Source organism: Carassius auratus, chromosome 43 (assembly GCF_003368295.1).
Source record: "Carassius auratus strain Wakin chromosome 43, ASM336829v1, whole genome shotgun sequence".
Classification (NCBI taxonomy): Eukaryota; Metazoa; Chordata; class Actinopteri; order Cypriniformes; family Cyprinidae; genus Carassius; species Carassius auratus.
In genome coordinates, this window is record NC_039285.1 from 18,083,739 (window position 1) to 18,110,280 (window position 26,542).

The 26,542-nt window shown below is 35.3% G+C and overlaps 2 protein-coding genes across 2 annotated transcripts; both read left to right on the forward strand.

The window, feature by feature from the left end:
* The first annotated feature begins 295 nt into the window (after positions 1-295).
* Positions 296-16,631, forward strand: LOC113061822 (guanine nucleotide-binding protein subunit beta-5b). The gene is made up of 13 exons (XM_026231275.1): positions 296-376; positions 1,063-1,212; positions 2,426-2,537; positions 4,530-4,666; positions 5,837-5,878; positions 6,441-6,517; positions 6,761-6,893; positions 8,564-8,707; positions 9,057-9,148; positions 11,702-11,750; positions 12,245-12,341; positions 15,959-16,125; positions 16,494-16,631. Exons 2-13 carry the CDS (start codon positions 1,087-1,089, stop codon positions 16,503-16,505), a joined length of 1,188 nt encoding a protein of 395 aa, XP_026087060.1. The 5' UTR covers positions 296-376; positions 1,063-1,086; the 3' UTR covers positions 16,506-16,631.
* A 985-nt stretch (positions 16,632-17,616) lies between these two features.
* LOC113061823 (anti-apoptotic protein NR13-like) lies at positions 17,617-22,417 on the forward strand. Its single transcript, XM_026231276.1, has 3 exons — positions 17,617-17,721; positions 18,591-19,002; positions 21,580-22,417. The coding sequence occupies exons 2-3, from the start codon at positions 18,595-18,597 to the stop codon at positions 21,700-21,702; spliced, it is 531 nt and encodes a 176-aa protein (XP_026087061.1). The 5' UTR covers positions 17,617-17,721; positions 18,591-18,594; the 3' UTR covers positions 21,703-22,417.
* Positions 22,418-26,542: the final 4,125 nt, after the last annotated feature.

A 26,542-nucleotide genomic window follows, 5' to 3' on the forward strand; every position in this document is an offset into this window, starting at 1 on the left:
TCAGACTTTTCATTTAGCACTTTTCACAGTTTGCTTCAGTGACAGTTTGCAGCATGTGTTGATTCCTCTGTCACTCGATTTGATAAAAGGCCAAACTTAAAATCTAAATGCCAATTTATGAAGACCACAATAAATATTGTCTCTGCTGTTTCACTGAGGAACTGCTTTAACCAGCTTAAGCAGTACTATGTGTGAGTCTCTGCCCCACGTCTGTCTCTGACTGGCTATTTCTGCTGGTAAAACTTCTCCAGGGTTAAAACCCTAATGTTACTGTAAGGAGCTTATGGCTTGCCTCTTCCCCAGGCTCAATCCCTTTCTCCGCCCTCTTAAGAGTGCAGCCTGCAAGCACACACCTGATAGACACATCTTTTAAAAGGTAAGTTAAAAAATCAATTCATTTCACTTAATGTGTAAACTGAATCTGAAAATGTTATTTACAGGTTTGTGATGTTGTGTAACAAAAGCAAGTCCTTCATTTAATCACAGCACAGTTTACTGCTCTGTTTAGATAAAAAGATTGCATTAGCGAGTTTGAATGCAGTAAAATATTGAACATTACTGAACTCTGGTAACATTTAAGTGTTAGTTATTGGTCACAATTGTAATTGAAAGATTAATTGACGAGTGTTAATATTTATAATTTATATATATATATATATATATATATATATATATATATATATATATATATATATATATATATATAAAATATTTATTATATGACTATTTCCATTTGCATACTAAACATTTGAACAGTCATTTTAACAGCTACTTCTTATCTGTAAATTAAGCGCACACACCATGCCAAAAAAAAAAAAAAAAAAAGAATCTCTGGTGTTTGATGCATTTTTCTACTTAAATGGGAAGTTTGGTCAGGACATATCGGAAGGTGTGTCTTTAAAAAAACTAGTATGAATAAATAACATTTTATTTATTATGTTATAATATATTTATAATAAATTCATTATATTATAATAAATAACACCCGTTATTTTTGTGGTCTTTGAGTGTGTGTGGATTTTGGTTGTTGTGAATAATATTTTTTCCTCTTCATGTGTTCAGGTCCAGCCTCAACCAGACTCGAAGATGTGCGACCAAACGTTTTTGGCCATTACGTTTGGCCCGTGTGATAACTGCAGTCAAAACAAACCTCTGATGAATATATATCTGAAGAATGAGCCCATCAACTACTGCTCTCTGTGTGTGGAGCTGGTATGTTATCACACACTTTAACTGCTTCAGGATGAGTTCAACAACACAATGTGTGTTTTAAGATATGAATCTTCCAGAACATAATTTCTGTCTGCTGCCTTTACTGGAAAAAAATGGGGGGGGGGGGGGGGTCTGTTTGTAAAACTTGACTGAAGTTAAAATAATAAATAATATATCATTATAAATATATAAAATTGCAATGAAGTACAATCAGCCATCACTGTAACAGTTATAGACTTACAAAACTAAGAAGATATAATAACATGAATTCTAATTAGGGGAGAGAAAAAAAGAAGAAAAAAAGGCTATACCACATTATCACTTTATGCCTCAACAGTTTGTACATGAAACACAGCAAAATAAACTATCAATTATCATTTTAAGTACAGGACCAAACACATCCTGACACCACAAGACAGTAAGTAACTAAACATGATACCAAAATCAACCACAACAATGTAAATAAAGATAAGACGAATATGATATGGGTCTGAAACACAAAATAATTTCCCCCAATTTAGGCCTATTTGAATTATAAAAATGTATGAGTCCAACTCTATCTGCAATGCTTTTTGAATTGTTTTAAAAGTAATTGTTTGTTTTAATAAAACTGCAAAATGCATTGCTTCTGTTGCTGTTCATTTTCACCACATGTATTGAATGTCTATCCTCTTATCAATCTAGACGTATTGTTTTATTTTGAATTATTATTATTTATTTGACCCTTAACAATTTTATAGCGTTCATCTGTCACGTGGACATTTTTAAAAACTGTTACATACTTTTGTCCTGTTGATTTAATGGCTCAGAGTTTTTGTCTCAGAAGAGTCAGATGCTACAAAACCTTATCTCATCACTTACACAGAACACGTGTGTAAAGTGCTGTATCTAAGAGCTTCGGTATTTAACCGCTGTTATTTAGTTAGACCAGTACCAACATGGTAGCCCATATTATTATATTACAAATATGATGGAAGAAAAAATCAAGCAAAACCGTTTCGAAACATTGATTTGAAAGACTGAATTATTTGGGGCTTTAGTCAGCGAGCTCCAGAAATAAAGGTGATGCTGATGGTGGTGAAGTGTCACGTGACGCTTGCGCTCACGTCAGAGCATCAGCTGTGTGCAGACTGTGCAGTAGGCCATCAGTCTCGGCTCATAATAAAGAGCATATTTGTTGACACGTCCGTCATCTATCTGTGCTTTCTTAAAGATGGCCTGTCAGGGACTGGCGAAGGGCGAAACCACCAACACGCTGAAAGCGGAGTCTGAGTCTCTGAAAGCCAAATTAGAGGAGGAGAGAGCCAAACTGCACGACGTCGAGCGTGAGTAAAAAAAAACACTCAACGGCTGTGTGTCAAACCCCAGCGAGCTGCCTAGCTAGACTGCATTCACGGACATCACAGCTAATGCGCGGGATGCCCAAATATTCCGTGGACTATATTTAAGCAGCTCTATTTGAAATACAGAAATATCTGCCAAACATCAGCTAAATGTAAGACATTAATGCATTTCGTCAGTGTCCATATATGATGTGATGTAGTATTTATAAAAACGTTTTAATGGGCAGTGGAGGGTGGGGGATATAATCTAAAAAGGCACGTAATCTTAAAAAGAATGATGAAAAGAGGAGAAAACATAATCTTGCTCCAGCCCTATATCAAAATCTGTTCATGACCACCTTTACTAGAATTTATCACGTTTTATTGTATAAGCTTATTTACTATGTTAAATGTTGAGCAACTTTAAAATTGAATTTAAATTTATAAAAGATAATCAGTTAAGGCTTTAAGATTTTGCCCTATTGATTTATATTACAACTGAGGCTTGTTGTAGCTATTGTTTTTAAATGTACAGGCTCTTGTTTTCTTTGTTTTGTTTTTTTGTAATAAATGCTATAAAGATTCATAAAAAAAGTCATTATTGACATTATAATGATTAGTAGGCTAGCCTTGTTATTAAAAATCTTTACATATAAGAACTATGGTGCATTTTTGCATAAGAGCACGTACAAGCCATAATGGAGAGCCATGTGTACAATGGGTTCTAATGATGAGTGATGGAAAAACCTGGCCTTCAGGTATTCCAAGAAATGGCATTAAGTAAATCATTAAGAGCATTATTAACTGTTAAAGGGGTCATATCATGCGATTTTGAGTTTGCCTTACTCTTTGGAGTGTTACAAGCTGTTTGTGAATAGATAATATCCCTAAAGTTGCAAAGACTAAAATCTCAAACCCAAAGAGATATTCTTTATAAAAGTTAAGACTTGTCCACACCCTCCTAAAACGTCTCTGTTAAACACACCCCATATCTACGTCATGATGTAAAAAGACGTGTAAAAAGACAGTATAATTCATTATAATCCGTAAATATGTCCCCACTGGATGCAACAAATGCCTCGTTTTATTGTTTTTGTCTGGTTGCTCCAGGACATGGAATCACAGTATGTTAAGGGGCGTAACATTTCCATCACACGCTTGAGATATTCGGCCAATCACAATGCACTGGATAGCTGGCCAATCAGAGCACAAATCGCTTTTCAGAACGATGAGCTTTGTAAAATGGCAGGGCATAGAAGAGAAACAATAATGTACAATTTGCTTTTTTTACCTTAAACCGCATAAACACATTTGATTACACCAAATACACAAAATAATGTTATTTTTAGCAACATCATATGACCCCTGTAAGGAGTAAGAAATAAACAATATTAATATAAGAAAATTAGATTAGTTAGATTGACTTCCCATGTTGAATTGTGTAGCCTATAAGTTCCCAATTAATATAAAATACATTATATATCCTATGTAAACAAGTAATTGTTAACTAGGCTATTACTTTATTGCTGTTATGTAATCAACCAACTTTGCATGTGTGGATGATCGCACAAAATACCATTTTACAAAAATAAACATACAAGCATACAAATATAAAACTTTATGAGAGTGCATGACCCGGGACTCCACTAAAACAGGCCAGTCTTTTGATTTATTTCATGTGATAAATTTAACATTTGAAATATTCATAATTGTTTTTCTGTTTTTTAAAAGGCATGATTTTCTGGATCGGCTGCCGTGGCTTTTAAGTTTGTGGCAGAATTTAGTGCGAAATCCTGAAAATAACATACATGATGTCTTTTAGAATCCCATACAATTACACTGACTATGTCTGCATTAAAGACATTTGTTGTATTTATACACATTCACTGTAATATTGTGCTAAAGTACTATGCTGATGCTAAGATGAGTTTTTCGGAAATGTGCTACTTCTGGTGGTGATGTGTGGTTGATGGAGATTAGTTTCTCTGACTTAAGTGCATCAAGTGGCGGAGAAGATAGAGGCTTTGGGTCAGTTTGTCATGAAGACCAGGAGAACCTTAAAAGGACATGGGAATAAAGTACTGTGCATGGACTGGTGCCGGGACAAGAGAAGAATCGTCAGCTCCTCTCAGGTAACAGAACATATTGTCATACTTAATTAACCACTGTTGCCATACCGTATTTTTCGGACTGAAAATCGCATCAGTCCAAAAATACGTCATGACGAGGAAAAAAACATATATAAGTCGCACTGGACTATAATTCGCATTTATTTAGAACCAAGAACCAAGAGAATACATTACCGTCTACAGCCGCGAGAGGCCGCTCTATGTCTTCAGTGTAGACTACAGGATAACTGAGCAGCATACAGCGCCCTCTCGCGGCTGGAGACGGTAATGTTTTCTCCTGGTTCATTTTTCTTGGTTCATGTCAAATTAATTTTGATAAATAAGTCGCACCTGACTATAAGTCGCAGGACCAGCCAAACTATGAAAAAAAGTGTGACTTATAGTCCGGAAGATACGGTATATAGAGACAGATGTTTTTTGTATGTGATTTGTTATCCAAAAGAGTTAGAAGCTGCAGTATATTAGTTATCCACAATCTTTATTATATTTAATTAACGACACCTTCTTGTTCCTTTACAACGTGGCAAAAGGTAACTCTCCAAAACAACCTGTCCTCCAACCAATACACTAGTATAGGTCGTTTGTCCAAATCCCTGAAATACGAGCCATCAGCGTATTCTAAAATTGTGCCCCTAACGTCAAAAAGTCGTTTTCATATGAATGTTTTATAATCTTTTATTTGCACTCTGATTTGCGTTTCGTGTAACTCAGTTGGTAGATTATTGCAATATACCTTGATGTGTGATCATGCTATCATGGGTTCGAAAACCAAGAGAACGGACGTGCACGTAAAATGTATATGCTCAAAAAAATCATAATTTAGCATGATTTCTGTGAAGGTTAGGTTTAGGGGTGGGGTCAGGTGTGGTCATTTGAACGAATTAGCCACCTAGTAAAATATGTACGAATTACTGTGAGATCGGTGTAAAAAGTCCACACATTGCATTTAAATAAACGTGCGGTAATGACGTTATACGTCATTTCATGACGACGGATGCAATGCGGTACTGTCATTATTTTAACGCCCGCTAGAGGCCTCTTAACTTTAAAACGTAAATATAGCTCATAATAAGGTGTTTGCACAAACAACCTATATATGGTTGTTTTTTGTTGGAGGACAGGCTCCTCCAGAACCTTCACCCACTCTTTTTTCTTTCTTTCTCTCTCCTATAGGATGGAAAAGTCATTGTGTGGGATGCATATACAACCAATAAGGTACATTTTTCTTATCTGTGTCACACATTACTCTAGGGTGATGTTTGCAGTGCTGGAGCTTTTCGAAAAAATAATCTGCATATTTTATAGTTATTATGCACTCTAATGGAAACCCCCAGGGGGTATTACTGCCAAACTAATCTGGCAGCCATATAAACACACACATGAACACATCAGGCATGCAGAATCTTTTTCATGTGTATACAGGACCATTTAAATACTCAGACATATGTATACATAGTATTTGTTTTTTATAACCTGCATTCTCATTACATGTCTTTGATGCATGTGTTTAATAGCATGTATGGAGAAAAGCAGTTTTAATAACCAGTTTTTCCATTTGTGTATGTTTGTTGAAATGAAAAAGAACAGAAACGTAATTTTATAATTTTTCATATATATTATTTACATTATTATACTGCTTATTACAAGGTTACTTACGAAAATAAATATGTTGAAATACATTTATGATGTAAGTTGTTACTTTGATTTGTTAATAAATATCTGCAATATGCATCCAGACATCAAAATGTAAATGCTTTTTGGGATGTGTGTTGTACAGGAGCATGCGGTCACTATGCCCTGCACCTGGGTCATGGCATGTGCTTATGCCCCTTCTGGCTGTGCTGTGGCTTGTGGGTAAGTATCATAAGAGTGCTATAAACATAAGTAGTAGTAGTAGTAGTTAGTTTCATAATTTCCTAGGTCAATGCTCAGAGAATATGAACTGTAATATTATTTAAGAACTATGTCTTCCAGTTATAATTAAAAACACCTTAAGTGCAGCTTTGAGATGAAATCCATATATCAGTCAAAATAGAAATATATTATTTGTCATGCATTTCTGCAAACTATTAATATTTCTCTTTGTCTTTCATTCAGTGGTTTGGATAATAAATGCTCCGTCTATCCTCTTTCTTTGGATAAAAATGAGAACTTGGCAGCTAAGAAGAAATCTGTGGCCATGCACACCAACTATCTTTCTTCCTGCAGCTTCACCAACTCTGACATGCAGGTGAGTGTGTGTGTTTGTGTGTGTGTGGTGTGTGTGTGTGTGTGTTTGTGTTTGTGTGGTGTGTGTGTGTGTGTGTGTGTGTGTGTGTGTGTGTGTGTGTGTGTTTGTGCACAGTGTTGGTTATGCTTGTGAAGGCCTTCATTTTAAAAACACGCTCACAAACATATTAATAATGTCATAAATGTTTATCAGGTCAGGATCAGAGTTTAACAATTATTATTATTACCATTGCAATTATAAGATGTTTTCATGCAAGATACTTTGTTTTTGTGTGTCTCTCATTCATTTTTTTTAAAATCTATCTACAATTTATACAACACAAATTAATTTATATTTATTGCTTTAGAGAAATGTGTTTAGAATGATTCAGTTTTATTTTTATTTATTTCTTTTTTAAAGCAGATTATTTTTATTTTAAATCACACCAACACATTACATTCACAGCTCTAAAAACTGAGAGAGAACAAAAAAACATAAGATCTTTTTATTTATAAATATTTAATTAATTTGTATTATTATTTATTTATTTTGATCTGCAGGGCTCAGTTGAGCTGCAGAGCGCTATGTGCACAGATGGTCAAATTATATTGATTCATAGTTTAATAATTCAGCTGTAGGTAGTAAGTGTGTCCGTGATGGTTCTGTAGTGATTTAGCTGATATTTATAGAACATAAACACATTTCTCATTGCAAATATCATAGCAATCACCTGAAGTTCCCCTGATGTGATTTCTGCTTTTAAAAATAACCTTGTCGTGGATCAGTAAGAAACGTTTTTTTTATTTCTTTTTCTAGCATGAGATCTGTGCTTTAGTCTGTTCTGTGAGTGTAACAGTCATTTGGAATAATTAATTCTAAAAATAATCACTACAGCCTTCTGTTGGGTTTGTTTGTCATGAGATTTAAAAAAAAAAATGGTTGGGGTTTTCTCTCTCTGCACCGTCACACATCACAGATTGTTCCACTTTTGTGATTAAGTTCCTGTCAGTAACAAAAAAAGATATTAAAAAGATGAAGTGAAATATTTTGTTTGTGAGAACTTGAAAGTGAAAATTCCGTGGCTTCCAGTGATTATGATTTTTCACTCCCGGATAATCAAAAACAGGCAAAGAGGCGGGATCTGTTTGCTGAAACCGCACCCACCTATTTTGATGGTGGTGACATCAGCGGTAATCCACGTCACTCAAGTGGCCAGTCCCTTTATTATCCAGAACTTTAAGGCTTAATATAATTTAAACGGATGAGTTATAAAAAATAAAAAAAAATTCACCCCCCTCACAGTTGTCATGAGACCAAAACCACTTTTTGCACCTGGCTGTAAACATTTATTTCCGGCTGTAAAGTTGGGTATTTTAACATGGGGAGTCTATGGGACTGACTCCGTTTTGCAGCCAGCCTCAAGCGGCCAGTCGATGAATTGCAGTTTTAATCACTTCCTTGTTGGTTCCATGAGAGAAACTGGAAGGTTGCCACTTGATTGGAGCATGTGCTTTGAGGTCCTGAGGTAATGGTAATGATCACTATCTCCACTAGAGGGGGATACAGGTGTCATATGTATTCGAGGTCATTGCAAAATATCAGGAAGAATTTTAAGTGATCTGCACTTACTAATCCATTAGTTCAAGACAGACACAAATGTGCGTGTGTGTGCATGTGTGTCTGTGTTGCAGATTCTGACATCAAGTGGTGATGGGACATGTGCATTATGGGATGTCGAGAGTGGGCAGCTGCTGCAGAGTTTCCATGGTCACTCGGCTGATGTTCTTTCATTGCACCTCGCACCCTCTGAAACAGGAAACACCTTTGTATCAGGGGTCAGATCTTTAAAACACCATCTACACATATACTCATGTGTTCTACACATATACACACATCCCAACTCACAAAACACGTGTGATTTCTATCGAATTTACTGAATCAGCTAAATATTCATTTCAGTTTATAAAGGTGAATGAAAGCACTGGATATAAAGGATCATTTCTTAATGGCCATCATTTACATTGTAAATCATGGATTGATTTTACATGTTAGGATTTTGTTTAGCCCCAGTGTCAGTTTGGGTAATGTGTAGCTATTTTTAGGACACATCATTCTCCTGAGATTCACACTGTTTTGTGCGAGTGTTGTTCTGCCCGTCTCTAAAGTGCTGTGTGTGTTTTTCAGGGCTGTGATAAGAAGGCTAATGTGTGGGACATGCGCTCGGGACAGAATGTTCAGTCCTTTGAAACGCATGAGTCTGACATCAACAGTGTGAAGTGAGTGACCCGCTGCCTGACACTTTCTGATCATGCTCTTAAAGCTACGTTCACAGCACAGTTCTTTTCCCCCAGTGCATGACATTGTGAACAGCAAACACTGCTTTGAATCTGATATTTTCTGATATTTTCTTATTCTGATCTGGGCCATGTTAACATGTGGAAATAAATTGGATAAATATCAGATTTTCCTCACAATCTGACTTCAGTGTAAACATTTGGGTTGGACATGTTTTTATGCCAATCTACTGTCATTTATCATTATTCCTTATTTGGCATGAAAAATCTTGATTTTTATATAGTTTTTATATAGTACAGTAGTAGTTTTATAAAATGTATATACATATTAATATATAGTTACAGTGTGTGTGTGTATATATATATATATATATATATACACTACCAGTAAAAGTTTGGAATTATTATTTGTTTTTGTTTTTGTTTACGTTTTTGAAAGAAGTCTCCTTATGCTCACCAAGGCTAACTAATAACAGATTTTTTATTAATATAGTGTAAAACTTAATTTATTCTTGTAATGGCAAAGCTGAATTTGAAGCAGCCATCACTCTTCAGTGTCATTCTAAAATGCTGATTTGATATTAAATAATTTTTTTAATATTATCATTGTAGAAGATTGTGTTGCCTAATATTTTTGTGGAAAACGTGATACGTTATCATTCCAATATTTAGAAAATTAAGAAATGAATCATTCTGTTCAGAGCTGATATTTACCAAATTCATGTACGGTAACTGACCAAAAGTGACAGAAAAGAAACTATGTTAAAAAGTTACCAAAGGTTTTTTTTTTTTTTTTTACAAATAAATGCTATTCCTTGAACAAAAAAACAAAACAACAGCAAAAGCAATAACAACAATGATAATAAAACAAATGTGAGTGAAAAGATTGTTGGAGTACTGCATATAAACGGTAAACACGTATTTATTTATAAATTAAGATTGTGAAGGAAACTATTCAGACTCACTAAGTACGCATTCAGTGTCATGCTAAAACACAAAATGTCCCAATTATACTTAAATTGCTTGTACTGGGAGATTGTATGAATGTTTGCTAGATCATCTGATGTACTTTTACCAATGTTCAAAGCTGAAATAGCCAAACCTGTTTATTGGAATAGAGTGTCCACATAATTTTGGCAATCTATGCACAGCAAATACTTCAGTGATAAAATGGTAAAAGCTGACCAACCTCACAAACCAAAAACTTTTAGGTAAGAGTTAGAATTGGGAATTTGTCTTGTGAACATATCCTTAGAGCTGTCTATGTGTTTTAATTGTCCGTGAAGCCATTTGCACCGTGCTCGTTTGTCGCTTAATATTTTGTTTTGGTGCGTCAATTTATTAAATGACTTGGTATATAAAACCATGATCCATACTAGTCTTTTAGCATTCATTTTACATTAATCACCAGCAGGACAATGGGCTTCTTTAGGGGGTTGAACAATTCAGTCCCTCCACCCACTTTTAAATCATTAATTATATTGACATAATCATTTGTTAGCTGCTGTTGAGTCTTTACAAACACACATATTCCAATTAAATGCTTGACATTTTCTATTTGTATATTAAACTAATTTTCACATTTATTAATACGTTGCATAATATACCCATGACTATAACACGAATTACAGAAGATCCCATATTTACAGCAATTTCACCATTAAATAGTTGAATAAATAGTTTAATAAATAAACAATCTCCATCATCTACTACCTGATCTTTTGACAAGGACATTTTAACATATAGATCACGTTACGAGTTGAGCAGGTCATTTACCGAGAATTATTATTAAACCTTTTGGTGGATTTTCTAATTTCAAAAGGTTAGTTTATTAACCTTATCTAATGCATTATTTAACCACATATCTGTATACCATTTAGACTGAAATAAGTTCATCAAATTTATATGAAGTACTACAATTACGTTTTAATTTACACAACTGACTAATCTGTAAATTTCCTTCTTGTTGATTTAAAATAGCACATTTGGGAGAAGTTAACTCCCGGAGTCTTTTTCCTTTTACCTAAAGTACTCTTCTAGTTGACTTCTTCCAGGTTGATTGCATTTGGAATGGCGGTGCTGAATGTAGTTTGAAAATCTAGTTTGAGAAGACAATGTACAGTATAGGAATCATCTGATTTAGAAGCACCTGTGAGTCTCAATCCCCCTCGTTTCTGCTGTTTAGTCAACATCCAAGTGTAGACTGAGGTCTTTATAGTCCATGGTGTCTCTGCTGAACTGGTGAATCTTGACATCAAGTAATTCCATTCTGAATTTATCAAGTTTTTCTACCGTTTTCCTCTGAAAATCTATTTTGTATTTAATTTCCATCTTATAGCTTTCAAAGTGGATGGAGGGATTGAATTGTTCAACACACTGAAGAAGGGCTTGACCCGAAACATTTGTGTTTGGTCCTGCTGGGGTTTAATGTAAAATAAAGTGCTAAAAGAAGACTATTTTTGTGTGAAGATCATGGTTTTATAAACTAAGTATCTTAACTGTATGTGAAAATTGTAACCTTCTATATGATTGCAGGTATTACCCTAGCGGAGATGCTTTTGCGACTGGATCTGATGATGCTACTGTAAGTTTTTCTACATTACAACACCATTTACCCCAAATAGTGTTCAAAACAATCAATAACAATCAATCACAAAGATTACAAAGGATTGTCAGAAAGATTCAGAATCAGTCATGTAAAACCTGTTGCTCTGTGTCCAATGATTAATACTCACCCTCTAAAATACACACACACACAAACGCACACACACACACACACACTTGAGCCATACTGTAATGAACGACTTGATAACTGGTTTAGTTAATTATACACAATGACCTTTTGATGACTTGATGATCTTTCAATAATGATGATCTAATGATGTTTCTAGATACTCAGCTGACTGATTATGTGTGAGAGTGTATTAGAATAGATGTTTTTGTGTTTAGTGTTTCATAAGCCTGTGTTCTTGTTTTCAAATCAAATCATGTCACCTGTTAGTCAGTCAGTCTGAGACTGGATGAGTCAGACTCAGTGAGTTCATACTGATCTCACTGTGAACCTTCATGTTGTTTCAGTGTCGTCTGTATGACCTGCGAGCTGACCGTGAGGTTGCCATCTACTCCAGAGACAGTATCATATTTGGAGCCTCTAGTGTGGACTTCTCCCTCAGTGGTAAGAAAGCAGACATAGGCCCTTAAACCGGAGTGTTCAGCTAAAAGATTGGAATGTTTATGAATAAAAGTTCCATACTTTGAAACTGAATGGGGACTGCAACATTAGAGCGCCAGCCATCATACATGTGCTCTATATGTCTCCTATATTTCAACTCTTAGGTAAGGGTTAAGGTGAGTAGAATAAGACATGTACTTGCAAAGTTACTTATAATCAACAGGAGGTATAAAGGGAACCATCAAAATAAAGTGTTACCAAATTTACTAATTATTCACTGAAAATCTTTACATTAGCTGCAATTCTCAAGTGTCAACTGAGCATTTTTCATTTAAATATTATGCATTGCAGGGATATTTCAGACAGAAAAATGATTCAAAATATTTGTGTTCCTCAGAAAAAGAGAAAGTCATACAGGAAGTTAAAAATCTGTCATGTCAAATATGATGTGACTCATTGCATATGTACTGTATGACATCCCTTACCAAAAATAAGTATACTTCAAGTTTATTTAATCAAGTATACTTAAAGCTGCAGTAGGTAACTTTTGTAAAAATATATTTTTTACATATTTATTAAACCTGTCATTATGTCCCGACAGTAGAATATGAGACAGATAATCTGTGAAAAAAATCCAGCTCCTCTGGCTCCTCCCAGTGTTCCTATTGCCATTTGCAGAAACTCCATCGCTCCCGGTAAAAAATAACCAATCAGAGCTGCGGTTCGTAACTTTGTTTGTGTTCAAAATGTAGAAAAATGTATATAATAAGCGAGTACACCATGAATCCATTTTCCAAACCCTGTTTTTAGCTTGTCCTGAATCACTAGGGTACACCTATAATAAGTGTTTATATTCGGACTCTTTTAGATTGCTTCGGGGGTACCGCGGCGGAGTAACCCAGTACCTTTGTGATTCTTCATAGACATAAACAGAGAGAAGTAGTTCCGGCTACAATGTTCTTCGCAAGACGCAAGCAGTTCTGTTTATTAACTGCTAGAGCATCAAAAGTTACCTACCGCAGCTTTAAGTAAAGTTCAAGTCTAGTTTTAAGTATACTTTATGTAATAAGTATACAAATATCCGTGTACTACTAGTTTACTTGTAAGTTTACTATTTCAATACTCCTTGGGACTAAATTGCCCCCTTTCTAGTATATAAAGATATACTTTTGAGTATAACAGTATGAAAACACGGTTTCGGAGCACTAGTATGGCTCAAATATATTTAGACCTTTTTGTTTTTAAGTATAAATCAAGTATACTGTAATTTAAAGTTTATTTCTGAGAAGTATATAAAGCAAATTTTTACATACAGTACATAAAAAGTAGACTGAAAGTATAGTTTCCTATTCTTCATAAGGGATTGAAAAGAATGACAATTTTTAACTGATTTAAAAAAAAGAAAAAATTACAAATTTAATTTGTATATATTTCTCACATGAAAGCAATAATGTTGCTCTAGATTCTGAAGACTTATATAATGTATGTATTATGAAACCAAACTGATTTGTTCATGTGCTTATGTGTTCATGTCATACCATTTTAAACAGCATGAGGGTGAGAAAATGATGACAGAATATTCATTGTTTGGTCAATTATTTCTGGAAACTGGTCATCGGTCAGCATGTTGCTCTGACATCTCACTTACATGTGATACACTGACTCCCATACACTCCTCTAGGTTTTTACTAGGGCGTTTTATAAGAACTGACTATGCAGTGTGCTTAACCTTATTTTGGTACACAGGGCACATGGTTATTAGTGACACAGAGATATCTGCTGTAATGAAGCCCACCGTTTCCAAGGAATGTTGCTCAATAGAGTTGAATTAGAGAACAGGCAAGTGTCTCAGCTGTGATGCCAATACTCGTGCCAGGATAGCATGTGTCTAACATGTGTCTCATTAGGGAGTGTAGACTTATGACAATACAAGAAGTGTATTATGATGTACTTTAGTCTTCAGAAACACTTATCATAAAGAAATGTTAAGAGAGTTTAAATAGTAGGCTTGAATATGACAATTCTGTCATCATTTACTCGCGCTCATGTTTTTCCAAACCTCTGTGGAACCCAAAAGGAGAGGATTTAGCAGAATAATGGTGTGAGGTCAAGCCATGTGAATCCCAAATTTCACTGATGCTCCATTTACTGATAATCTCCCTCTCGGGTGTAGCTTTCAAATGATGGAAAGGAGTCATTAAAAGAAGATTAAAAATGTCTGCGCATTTATACTGAACAACATTACTAAACTTGCAATTAAATATACAAAAGACAAGACAAAAAGACCATTTATATTCTGTAATATTTTCACTGACACTATAGAAAGAGAACAAAACTTGAACTGAATTAAGCAGAATATTGATTTAAAAAAAATAATCCTATACATCTGCTTTATAGCTGAATCCAGTTTGTTGCACAATTGATGAACTTTGAGACACAGTTATTGAACTGAACTGAATCAACATTGAACTGGCCTGAATAAAGACTCTTTTGCCTTCTGTTGAGCTGCTTTATAGCTGACTTTAACGCATTTTGTAATTAATGAACTTTGCACTAGGGCTGGGACAACGCATCAAGGTCATCGATGACGTCGACGCAAAAAATACGTTGATGCAAAATATGCGCACGCACACTCACAGTCTTCAAACTACACGAGTGCTGTCTCTCTCTCTCTCTCTCGTGCATATTAACCAAAATCATTAGACACGATAGAAAAAGGGCAGAACGCCAAAGTTTCACGTGGAGCATTCAGAGATTTTTTTTTTCTCCATGAAAGGCTGTAGGCTCCCACTGTTAATTTTTTTTTTTTTTTGGAAAAGCACTCTCTGTATTAGCTTAAAGCCCTCAAGTTTAGATTGGTTACTGTATTCTTTCAATTGCTCTAAACAAGTATTTTGGGTGATCTTTTTTATTGAATGCTAGACATCAAGTTGTTGTTATTTTCATCTGAAAGAAGAACTTAGCTCAGTAAGCTTGTTTCAGTAAGCTATGTGTTTTCAAGGCTTCAAGGTTTTATTGAATGCTATCTCTATACAAGTGCAAAGTAATGCATTCTTAGTCAGTCTTTTATTTTGTAATTTTAAGAGCAATAAACATATATTGCAATGTTAAGGAATTCATGTTTTTTTCATTCAGATATGCAAATCAACATGTATAAATTGTTAGTAGTCAATTAATGGGGAGATAATCGAAATCGAATCGGTCTGAAAAAATTAATCGTTAGATTAATCGATGCATCGAAAAACTAATCACTAGATTAATCGTTTAAAAAATAATTGTTTATCCCAGCCCTAACTAATCTGACTTGTTCAGCTCTACTTACTATAGAGCTGCTTTTATAATTGAATTGAGTTTGCTTCATAACTGATTAATTTTGCAACAATGTTATTAAGCTAAATTGAATCAACATTAAATTAATTGAGACTGTGTTGTCAGTAGAGCTGCCTTAAATCTGAAATTGAATTCATATTATATAATTTTGCAACATTTCTGTTATATTCCTGCTTATTAATGTGAAGCTGCTTTGAACGTGTTATAAGAAGGGCTATAAATATGCGACTTGACTTAATATGATACTAAAAAATAACCTTTTCCCTTGTTTCCTCCTTGTTTTTACACAGGTCGATTGCTGTTTGCAGGATATAATGACTACTCAATTAACGTCTGGGATGTCCTGAAAGGTACCAGAGTGGCAATTCTCTTTGGCCATGAAAATCGGGTCAGCACTGTCAGAGTTTCTCCTGATGGTACCGCGTTCTGCTCGGGATCATGGGACAACACTTTGCGAGTGAGTGCCTACTTCAGGTCATCTGGGGAAAGTGGCTTACGTAATATTCTGTATAACACATTTATGTCTTTACTGGCATCAAGGACTAACTATAATTTATAGGGACTGGCAGCGGTTATAGGTGTTTTACACTTTCATTTGATGTCTGTCCTTTGAGAGGTGCAGGGGAATTACCCAACATAGGTCATAGATTTCCCGTGGTCTTTTCTTTCTTACCTTCATAACAAGTATAGAAAAGAAACTTATTTGTTCCTCTTTTCATAATTAGCAAATGCTGTGGTGATCATCTTGGTTTGTAATACAATTATTGTATTGTTTGACCAATTTTATAGTGTATATCCTAATTTTATCTCATTTCTCTGTTGTAGATCTGGGCTTGAGGAGTTGTTCTGCATCAGTGTAACAAGAAATATTAACAAGATATTTATCACAACACACAGTGTAGGGATACTTATTTAGAGTTTTTTATTATCTTAGCACAATTAGATGTCTCTTTTCCTTGGCTTCTCACCTATATATATATATATATATATATATATATATATATATATATATTGTACACTATTTGAAAAGGATTGCTGTTCAGGTAGTAGTTTGTAAAATATTTTTTTAATAAAAAACCTAAATGTTTTAATATAATCTATACTTTTGTAGGTATATTTTAATGACTTGAAGAGAGTTAATTTTAGTACCTGTAAATTTGGTCTATATAAAGCACATATATCTAAAAATCTGAAATGTACTTTGAGTTTTGCCTGCACTAGAATGTCATACATATAGATAAATGTTTAATGTAAGTTTTTTTCTTTTTCATATCAAGTGTTATACAGTTATATCAAAATCAGCAGTTAGTAATCACAGTTAGCTGATTGCTTTGTTTGTCCATATCAGTATTGTCCTGAAAATATACACTTTATGTTTAATTTTGTTTGGTGTCTCTAGTTGTAAAATGTTGCCAATGTATTTAGGAGAATTAAAAATAATTTCCCGTGTGTGTATGTGTGTGTACCTGGTGTTGTCCCCACAAGGATAGTGGTAAAAAAAAAAAAAAAAAATTTTAGCTTGTGGGGAATTTTTTTATTTGGTCACCATGAGGAGACACGCTGATAAATTATACGTGATGTATATAGATAATCTAAAAAGAGCAGGGTTATGTTTAAATGGATAGAAAATAAATTTTGTACCATATAAAAACCATTACGTCTATGGAATGTCCCCAGAAAACATGGCGCGCGCGTGTCCTGTACCATACAGGAGTTAAATACTCAAATATATGAGTTCAAATATTTTAATATCAACAACAACAAAAAGGGACGTCAACATATAGCCGAAATTCTTTTATAATATAAGTTTTGCGGTGCTTCTCGGAGTTACAGATTACTCACAACGTAATACGCGCAACAGAAAACCAATGTGGATCAGAAATACTGAATGGAAGAAACAATGCGAAAGGAAAGCCCATGACGGAAGCAGTAGAGAGGAAGGGCGTGTCTTATTTTGATAACGCGTGCAGTAGGGCGGAGCTCTCTCTCGATGAGGTTTGACTGCTGTTTGCGCAACTGTCGCTGGAGAGTGCAGTCTGACATCGCTGGGAGGGTAAGCTGCTTTATTATTTTCACTTTTTAACAGAGAGATTCTACATTACATAATAAAATGCCTTTAGAATTCAGACTTTTCTTTTGATATATTAAGAAAAACGTATATTTAAAAGCCATCCTGTTGGCTCTCTTCTTTGTGTTCTCATGCGCGATGGCGCAGCCGGCTTTGTGTTTCACAATGTTTCGTGCGCTCTCTTTCATTTCTCAGTGCGGTTTTTATCCGATTGAGCTCTTTCAGATATATTCTATGTTAATACAAAAGTGACGTAAGCAGGTTTACGGTGGACATGGTTGAAGCTGAACGTTTTTATTTTATTTTTTTTTTTTCATATAAGGCCTGAACAGCCGCTGACTTCACAGCCATTATGATTAATGTACCATTTATGAAACTGACCTGCTTTCTGTTAATGCTGCATAGATATATGAAATGACAATTAACTGCAGTAACTATAATATATATGTATATATATATATATATATATATATATATATATATATATATATATATATATATATATATATATATCATTTATAAATAATTATTATTATTTATCTATAATTCAAACTTTAATATGTCGTTTCATATAATAATTTATTTAAATCCTTTAGAGTGACAATTTAATGTTAAACATTCACATATTCTTTAGTCTCACAACTTATATAGGCTAATGAGGAATCGAACGAGAATTAGATAAAGGTTGATTAAAATGATTGTAGATTAATTATAGGTCACATTGCCATCCATAAATACAACATGATTGATTTTCATGTCCAAGTTGTGGACATCATATAAACATAATTTATAATTTATAAAGCCTTTTTTTTAACATATTATGACTCTGACTTTTTATGTTGTATTTTTTTTAGGAAAATGTCCTGTTGGTTGAGGGAACAGACTTTATTGCTGGCACAAGATTACATCAGCTTCTGCAGCGGGATCCAACAGACGCCTCCCAGCGAGTCAGCAGAGGCCATGAGATACCTGGCCAAAGAGATGGAGCAGCAGTACAGAAGCAAATTCCGATCCCTCTCCCAGGAGTTCCTGGATACCTGCGGATCAGATCCCAGCAAGTGTCTGCAGAGCGTCATGAGGGAACTGGTGGTAGATGGGAAACTGAACTGGGGGAGGGTGGTTTCCATCTTTACTTTCACTGGAGTGCTGGCCAGTGAGCTAGTGTCCAGGGGAAAGAATTCCGACTGCTCCTGGAGATTGGCCGAGACCATTGCTGACTACCTTGGAGGCGAAAAACAGGACTGGCTGGAGGAAAACGGAGGCTGGGTAAGCATTATCAGTGTAGACTCACTGGGACAGAGACTTTATGCTGGTAAATTATGGTTTTAAAGGCATTATGTTTTGGTATGTGCAATAGAGCCTTCACATGTAAATAGTAGGAGGATCTTGTTTAATTTTCAAGTTTCAACTTTTTTTTTAATCAGTTCTGCTTCATGTGAAACTGCGTAGGTGCTCAAAGGGCATTGTGTTTGATCTTTCATGTGTGCTCGCAGAAACCCAGCCTGTTTTGTGCAGTGTTTGATACCACAATCTCTTTGATTCTTTCCTACCTGTATACTTCAGTGTGCACATTTTCAACTGTAATTGGGAGGTACTGCAGTGATATGCCGGTCTAGTTTTAAGAGTAGTGCGGCGTACGCCTTGTGGCTGCCCTGTTTTTTGTCAATTAGAGAGTGACGCAAGCCAAAGAATCCTGGGAATGCTTGTGGGGAAGCAGAACTGCTCTTTAAAACACGTTTTAAACAGGCTCTCAAATGTCTCACTAAGGACTTTTTCCGTGTGGGCATCCAGTTCTTCATACTCCCAGGCGCTGACATATGACAGCAATACTTGTTTCAACTCTGATTACATCAATAACCCCAGATGATGCAGACTGATAAATGTCTTCATCACACATATGGTTCAGAGAAACCAGTTAGTCAACACACTCCAATGCAAATGATTTGCACTTAACTCCCACAGAAATGAGTAAGGTACTTGTTAAGTTTATGTATTAGGATGTAGAATATGGTCATGTAGAATAAATGCCTTATAAGTACTGATAAACAGCCCCTGTGTTAATAACAGGCATGCTTATAAACAGTGAAGTGAATTTAATAGTGAGAATTGGTCCCTATACTAAAGTTTTACAGAACAAATAATGCCATATTTGAATGGCATGAATGAGAGCTCTGGAAAAGAGGAAGATTCTAAGTAAAAATGACTTAAATTTCAGTTTGTTCGTCACATAAAGCTTTTGTATGACTTCAGAAGAATTTGTTCAGTGGAAAAGCGTACCTGTTGCACTTCTTCTTTTGTGCTTTCGTGATGGAAAGTCACACAGATTTGCAACGTCATGAGAGCGAGTAAATAATGACATAAAGGATGAACCAGCCTCGAAACCAATTTCATGTTGGTCTGAACTACTCTTTTTAAACATCACTACTAGTGACGTCATAGTGAAGTCTTAACTAAATCTTGCAACTGCTGGCTTAAGGCAAACGGCAGCTTGTTTTTGCATGAATGCAGAGTTTTTAGAGGCCTGGTGCGGCCCTTTCTACCCTATTTTTTCTTTCTCTTTTATTTGGCAGCTGTTGAAAGCAGAGCCACAGGCCACTCAGCCATTAAGTCTATTGTGTTTACCATACATTTGATCTCCATGCTTCACTCAGAGTTTGCGCAGCATATGATTGTGAGCTAGTGCACCTGGACTCACTCTGACCAGTACAGCAGGTGACAGCTGCTCTGCCCGACTTCTCAAGCCTTCTGCTGTTTGTTCGGGTTCTCAGGCACAAACAGCAGTTATGCCCGTCTGTGCTTTTCTGGCTTCTACCTCTGAAACTGTCATATCTACATTTAACCCTTGAAATATCAGTTAGCTTCTGAAACTGGCAAAATATGTCACAGAAAAACCAGAGTAAGGTCAGGGTAGAGGAGTGAACACTGAGCAGGAAACAATCGAAATGGTGTTGCAGGCTAGATTCGAACCTGCGTCTTTTACGTGAGCCCAAAAATGAAAATTTGATGTTTATCTGCTCACCTCCAGGGCATCCAATATGTAGGTGACTGAGATTTTTAACTCAAACCGTTGCACTCCGTCAGTCATATAATGCAAGTGAATGGGAATCACAGCTTTTAGAGTAAAAAAAAACATACACAAACAAAACCAAATTAAACCTTGCAGCTCGCGATGATACATTGAGGTGTAAAAACATGAAACGATCAGTCTGTGCAAGAAACTGAATAGAATTTATATTGTTTTTTACCTCTGATTTTCTTGAGCGTGTTCTCAACAGCCGGCGTGTGATGCGTCTTGTTCTTCTTCTTGCTTTACGGCGGATTGCTAACTTATAAGTGCATTACCGCCACCTATCTCTCAAATGGACCATTGACACTCTATGTAAACTGAATAGACAACTCTGCCTCCGTGATTATAATAAGTACAATCCAATAATAAAAATGCACAACACACATTACTGGATTAAACAATTCTAATTATATTTTCTCTATATGTAATTCGAACAGCTTGTCAAAAAATATTTAGAATTTAGAATTAAATCTGGCCAATGGAATATAGCTGTCTCTGTAGGCAGCTTGCTAGATTTTAAGATAGAGCAATTGTGAGTATGTAGCATGTGCATTATCCACTGCTCCACAGCTCTGAGGAATATTTAATTTGAAATGATATTAAAGATGTTTGTACCGTTCCTTTTGAGAGCAGGGTTATGTAATCCTCTCATATGTTCAGGATGATGAGATTTTAGCTTCTTTGTCTAATGCGGTTCAAAATACTGCTCTAACTGTATCATATTGGTGTGGGAAACAAAATGTGAATCTTATCCTGATCTGTCCTGTCTTTTGTAGGAGGGTTTCTGCAGGTTTTTCCACAAAGCAAGACAGCTGAACCAAGAGTCCTCGATGAAGACCGCACTGTTTGCAGCAGCAGGAGTGGGTTTAGCGGGTCTAACATTTCTCTTAGTACGTTGATGATTTTAGGTTCTCTCTCTCTCTTTCACACACAACACACCTGCTTTCTGTCATATGGCTAAGGCTAAACAGTTGTGCCCTTCAGGTTTCTTGCACATTTTTTCCATGTCCACACCTGTAATTACAGCAAACAGACCTTCATGTTGATTGTACACTCTTCACATGGCCTTCAGGAGAAAAAGATGGAAGTTCTAAGTCCTTGCATATCTAATATGGTGCTTTTTTTATTTTATAATTGCTTTTGTCACTTGTTCCTGTGTAAATCTTGTTAGTTTAGATAGAATTTACAGTTTGTGAAAACCACATCACAATTTCTTGTTTGTATGTTTCTTTCAGTCTGAAAACAAGATGCCCACCGATCGCAGTTGTGTCAGAAACTATTGTAATACATTAGAGATAAAGTGCATATATTTTGTTATATGACAGAGCAATTCTTTTTGTTAGGCCCCTTTTTGACTTGACTAGTGTTTTACATTATGATCATTTACACCTTTGGGATGTAATCTCAGTTTCATCCTCGAAGGCATTTGTTCTCGTTTGTTTGTTTCAAGAATGCCTGTGATATTCGCCCATTGTAAGTTTACGTTGTAAATGTATTTATTTACTCTTAAGAACAAATGATTACTATTTAGGCAATTCCCAACAATTGACAAAACATTATATTTTTGCATTGTTTTATTTATTAACTTCTTAATAAAATTATTTTACTGTGAAATTTTCTTTATGTATTTAAGATTTTTTTATTGTAAGATGTAAATTAGATCTTGCTTTGTTTCTGATTTCGTTTCTAATGAATCTAGCCACATGCAATTTATTGCAATTTGATGATTAATGGAGTTAGATTTTACAAACATGCATGATGGTCGAGTTTTCTCTTTCTTCAGGGTATTCCAGAAAGCAGAAGCATTATTGTCATATAAACCCCAAACTTTATATATATATATATATATATATATATATATATATATATATATATATAGGGATGTTATACAATGCTAGGGCATTCACATATACAGGTCATGCTGTGTTCATTTAGTTAATGACACTGCTAATATGCAAATAAGAGCATTAACTATAGAAACGGAAATTGCTGGATATCTATGAAGTAAACTAACCCTGAAACTCTGGAACAGGTTGTATTCAGAGCATATGTTTCTTATGGCTAATAGCATGCCCTGAAAGTTTCCTCAGTTTTTAGAAGCGAAAGATGAGGTTACCTGCTTACCCATCCCTAAACTTGCCCAGGTATGTGGCGTAACCTAGCTTCTGGAATTCCCCCCATGGTCAACACTTGTTTACTTTGTTTAAAGCTTGCTATCTGAATAATGGTACCTGAATAGTGACAGAGACATTTGAAGTTAATTTGTAATTTGTTAGGTTTGTTTTGAGTAATAAGGTAGGTTACTGCATCAGAAACACACACACACACACACACATTTAAAAAAAAAAAAAAAAAAAAATATATATATATATATATATATATATATATATATATATATATATATATATATATATATATACACAGGTATTACAAGAAGAGGGTGACTTATGAGGACATAACTTTTTTTTTTTAAGTAAAGTAAAAATGCACAAAGTTTCCTGTTTCCAAAGTTTAGTGTCAGGTGTAGAGAAATAGAATATACAGTTTCTAAAGTATAGAAACCATTACGCCTATGGGATTTCCCCACTTTTCACAAAAACAAACGTGTGTGTGTGTGTGTGTGTGATCAGCCATGTTTTAAAACTATATATATATATATATATATATATATATACATAACTATATACTATTTGTGTGTGTGTGTGTGTGTGTGTGCTGAAAGAATGTCCACTTACACAATGCGTTGGTCAAGCATTCGTGCTTGCCTTTGCATACTTAAGTATGTTTTGTGTTTACTTTGGACTTGGAAAAAAAAAATTCCCTTTTAAACACAAACAAATCTATTCCACTGAAGAGAAACTGGATACCATTTCACTGACCATCATATTTCCAAGCATGTTGTGAACCCATCTGCAGCACACAAGCCTTTAGCGTACCAGCTGCAATCAAACACACAATGTTCTGAAAGAGGAGCCAGTGCTGGTAGCAGATGTGAGACAGTCTGGAAGAATGTAGCATTCCAATGGAAAAAGTTATTTCTCAGCCTGCTTGAGAGTCTTAAAAGATTTTTCAGTTATGTTCATATCACCTTTTCTTAGATGTTTCTCATAAAATTCATTCACATTATACAGCCATAAAATGAATTGATGGATGTCATATTATTTGGTCTTTGGAAGAAACAAACATATGAAAAGAAATGTTTGAGTTCACACTGAGGTCTAAATTGTTTTGAATTGTAGACTTTGATATCTTGGCAAGCTCATGGAGAAATTAAACCTAGCCTATCTTTCTCCGGAAAGAGACTCGTGAGATTACTTGAGTCCTTGCTCTTCAGAAGGAGCATCTGGGAAGCAAGTGATTTACACTCGCTTCCCCTTTTGCTCTCCATATGATCTCACCACTGTCTAGGTCAAGGGGAACATTATCTCATATACAGTTGCATCTTAATAAATTATGTCATGGAAAAGTTAATTCATTTCAGTTATTCAACTCAAATGGTGAAACTTGAGAATTAAATAAATTCAGAGCCCACAAACTGAAGTAGTTTAATCTTTGGTTCTTTTAATTGCGATGATTTTGGCTAAAATTTTACAAAAAACTAATCACAACCAATCTCAACGAATTAGAAAACTTCATAAGACCAATACAGAAAATAGCTTTTTGTGTGAATTGTTGGCCTTCTGCAAAGTATGTTAATTTACTGTACATGTACTCAACACTTGGTAGGGGCTCCTTTTGCTTTAATTACTGCTTTAATTCGACGTGGTATGGAGGTGATCAGTTTGTGGCACTGCTGAGGTGTTATGGAAGCCCAGGTTTCTTTGACAGTGGCCTTCAGCTCATCTGTATTTTTAAGTCTCTTGTTTCTCATTTTCCTCTTGGGTACCATTTCACTGACTATCATATTTCCAAACATCCAAACATGTTGTGAACCCATCTGCAGCACAAAAGCCTTTAACGTACCAGCTGCAATTATACACAAAATGTTCTGAAAGAGAAGCCAGTGCTGGTAGCAGATGTGAGACAGTCTGGTGAGTCTTGTGAGTTTGTGGTGCTTTTGGCAGTGTGGGCAGGTGCCAAATCCTGCTGGAAAATGAAATCAGAATCTTCAAAAAGCTGGTCAGCTGAAGGAAGCATGAAGCGCTCCAAGATTTCTTGTTAAACGGGTGCAGTGACTTTGGTTTTCAAAAAACACAATGGACCAACACCTGCAGATAACATTGCACCCCAAATCATCACAGACTGTGGAAACTTAACACTGGACTTCAAGCAACTTGGGCTATGAGCTTGTCCACCCTTCCTTCAGACTCTAGGACTTTGGTTTCCAAATGAAATACAAAACTTGCTCTCATCTCAAAAGAGGACTTTGGACCACTGGGCAACAGTCCAGTTCTTCTTCTCCTAAGCCCAGGTAAGACATCTCTGATGTTGTCTGTGGTTCAGGAGTGGCTTAACAAGAGGAATACCATTGGAATACGACAACTGTAGCCAATTTCCATTCCTTGTGAAGTTCACTCAAATTCTTGAATCCAGTTTGCTTGACAATCCTCATAAGACTGCTGTTCTCTCGGTTGGTTGTGCATCTTTTTCTTCCACACTTTTTCCTTCCACTCAACTTTCTGTTAACATGCTTGGATACAGCACTCTGTAAACAGCCAATTTATTTGTTAATGAATGTTTATGGCTTGCCCTCCTTGTGAAGGGTGTCAATGATTGTCTTCTGGACAACTGTCAGATCAGCAGTCTTCCCCATGATTGTGTAGCCTAGTGAACCAAACTAAGAGATCATTTTGAAGGCTGAGGAAACCTTTGCAGGTGTTTTGAGTTGATTAGCTGATTGACATGTCATCATATTATAATTTGTTGAGATGTTGAGTGAATTGGTGGGTTTTTGTTAAATGTGAGCCAAAATCATCACAATTAAAAGAACCAAAGACTTAAACTACTTCAGTCTGTGTGGTTGAATTTATTTTAATACACAAGTTTCACAATTTCAGTTGAATTACTGAAATAAATTAACTTTTCCACAACATTTTAATTTATTGAGATGCATTTGTAGGGCTGTTCAACGAGGGTCAGGAATGTTGAGAGCTCATTTTGTGCAAAAATGTATCTGCCAACAAAGCAACATACTGACTACAATCATGCAGTGTCATTGCTACAATCAAGATCACATGTTTTCTCTTTCTTCTCTTTTAAACCCATCTTTGTTGGTTTGACACACTCAGAGCATTCCAGCTCTTCCATTCACCAAATGCTGATGTTACAAAAAAGAAAAACAGAAACAAATGCTTTCTACCATGAACAGTTAAAGAGCCTCGTTTAAAAAAATTTTCATAGAAACTGTCCTACGTGTGATCTAAGATCATTTCTAAATTGTGCGTATTTCCAAACACCTGCAGTACTCTGAATTTACCACAAATAAATTTGTGTACACCTACATTGAACCTGACATAGCCCTATAAGCATGAGCTTGTTTATAGATAATTGATACTGAAAATGACATGCATTTCTATTTTGTTCATTTCTAATTACTTTCTGCTCTCCGCCTCAGTTCAAATTCATAAATTGTAAAAGGTATTCTCAATTCATTTCTAAATAGCACACTGCATGTATGATAACTGAATGACTGTCTGTGTCTGTATTTACAAAGCTTAACAATATCTCATCATTTGCATTGATGGACTGAATTTGTCAGTGCTTTGCATGTGCTCTTCCGATTTAGCCTTTATCATCCGT

Excerpts from the sequence above, each read along its gene's own strand:
- LOC113061822 (XM_026231275.1), top strand. The coding sequence starts at position 1,087 with ATGTGCGACCAAACGTTTTTGGCCATTACGTTTGGCCCGTGTGATAAC. Across the intron at positions 2,538-4,529 it reads CAAACTGCACGACGTCGAGC|TGCATCAAGTGGCGGAGAAG; the intron begins GTGAGTAAAAAA and ends CTCTGACTTAAG. Across the intron at positions 4,667-5,836 it reads GAATCGTCAGCTCCTCTCAG|GATGGAAAAGTCATTGTGTG; the intron begins GTAACAGAACAT and ends TCTCTCCTATAG.
- LOC113061823 (XM_026231276.1), top strand. The coding sequence starts at position 18,595 with ATGTCCTGTTGGTTGAGGGAACAGACTTTATTGCTGGCACAAGATTAC. Across the intron at positions 19,003-21,579 it reads TGGAGGAAAACGGAGGCTGG|GAGGGTTTCTGCAGGTTTTT; the intron begins GTAAGCATTATC and ends TGTCTTTTGTAG.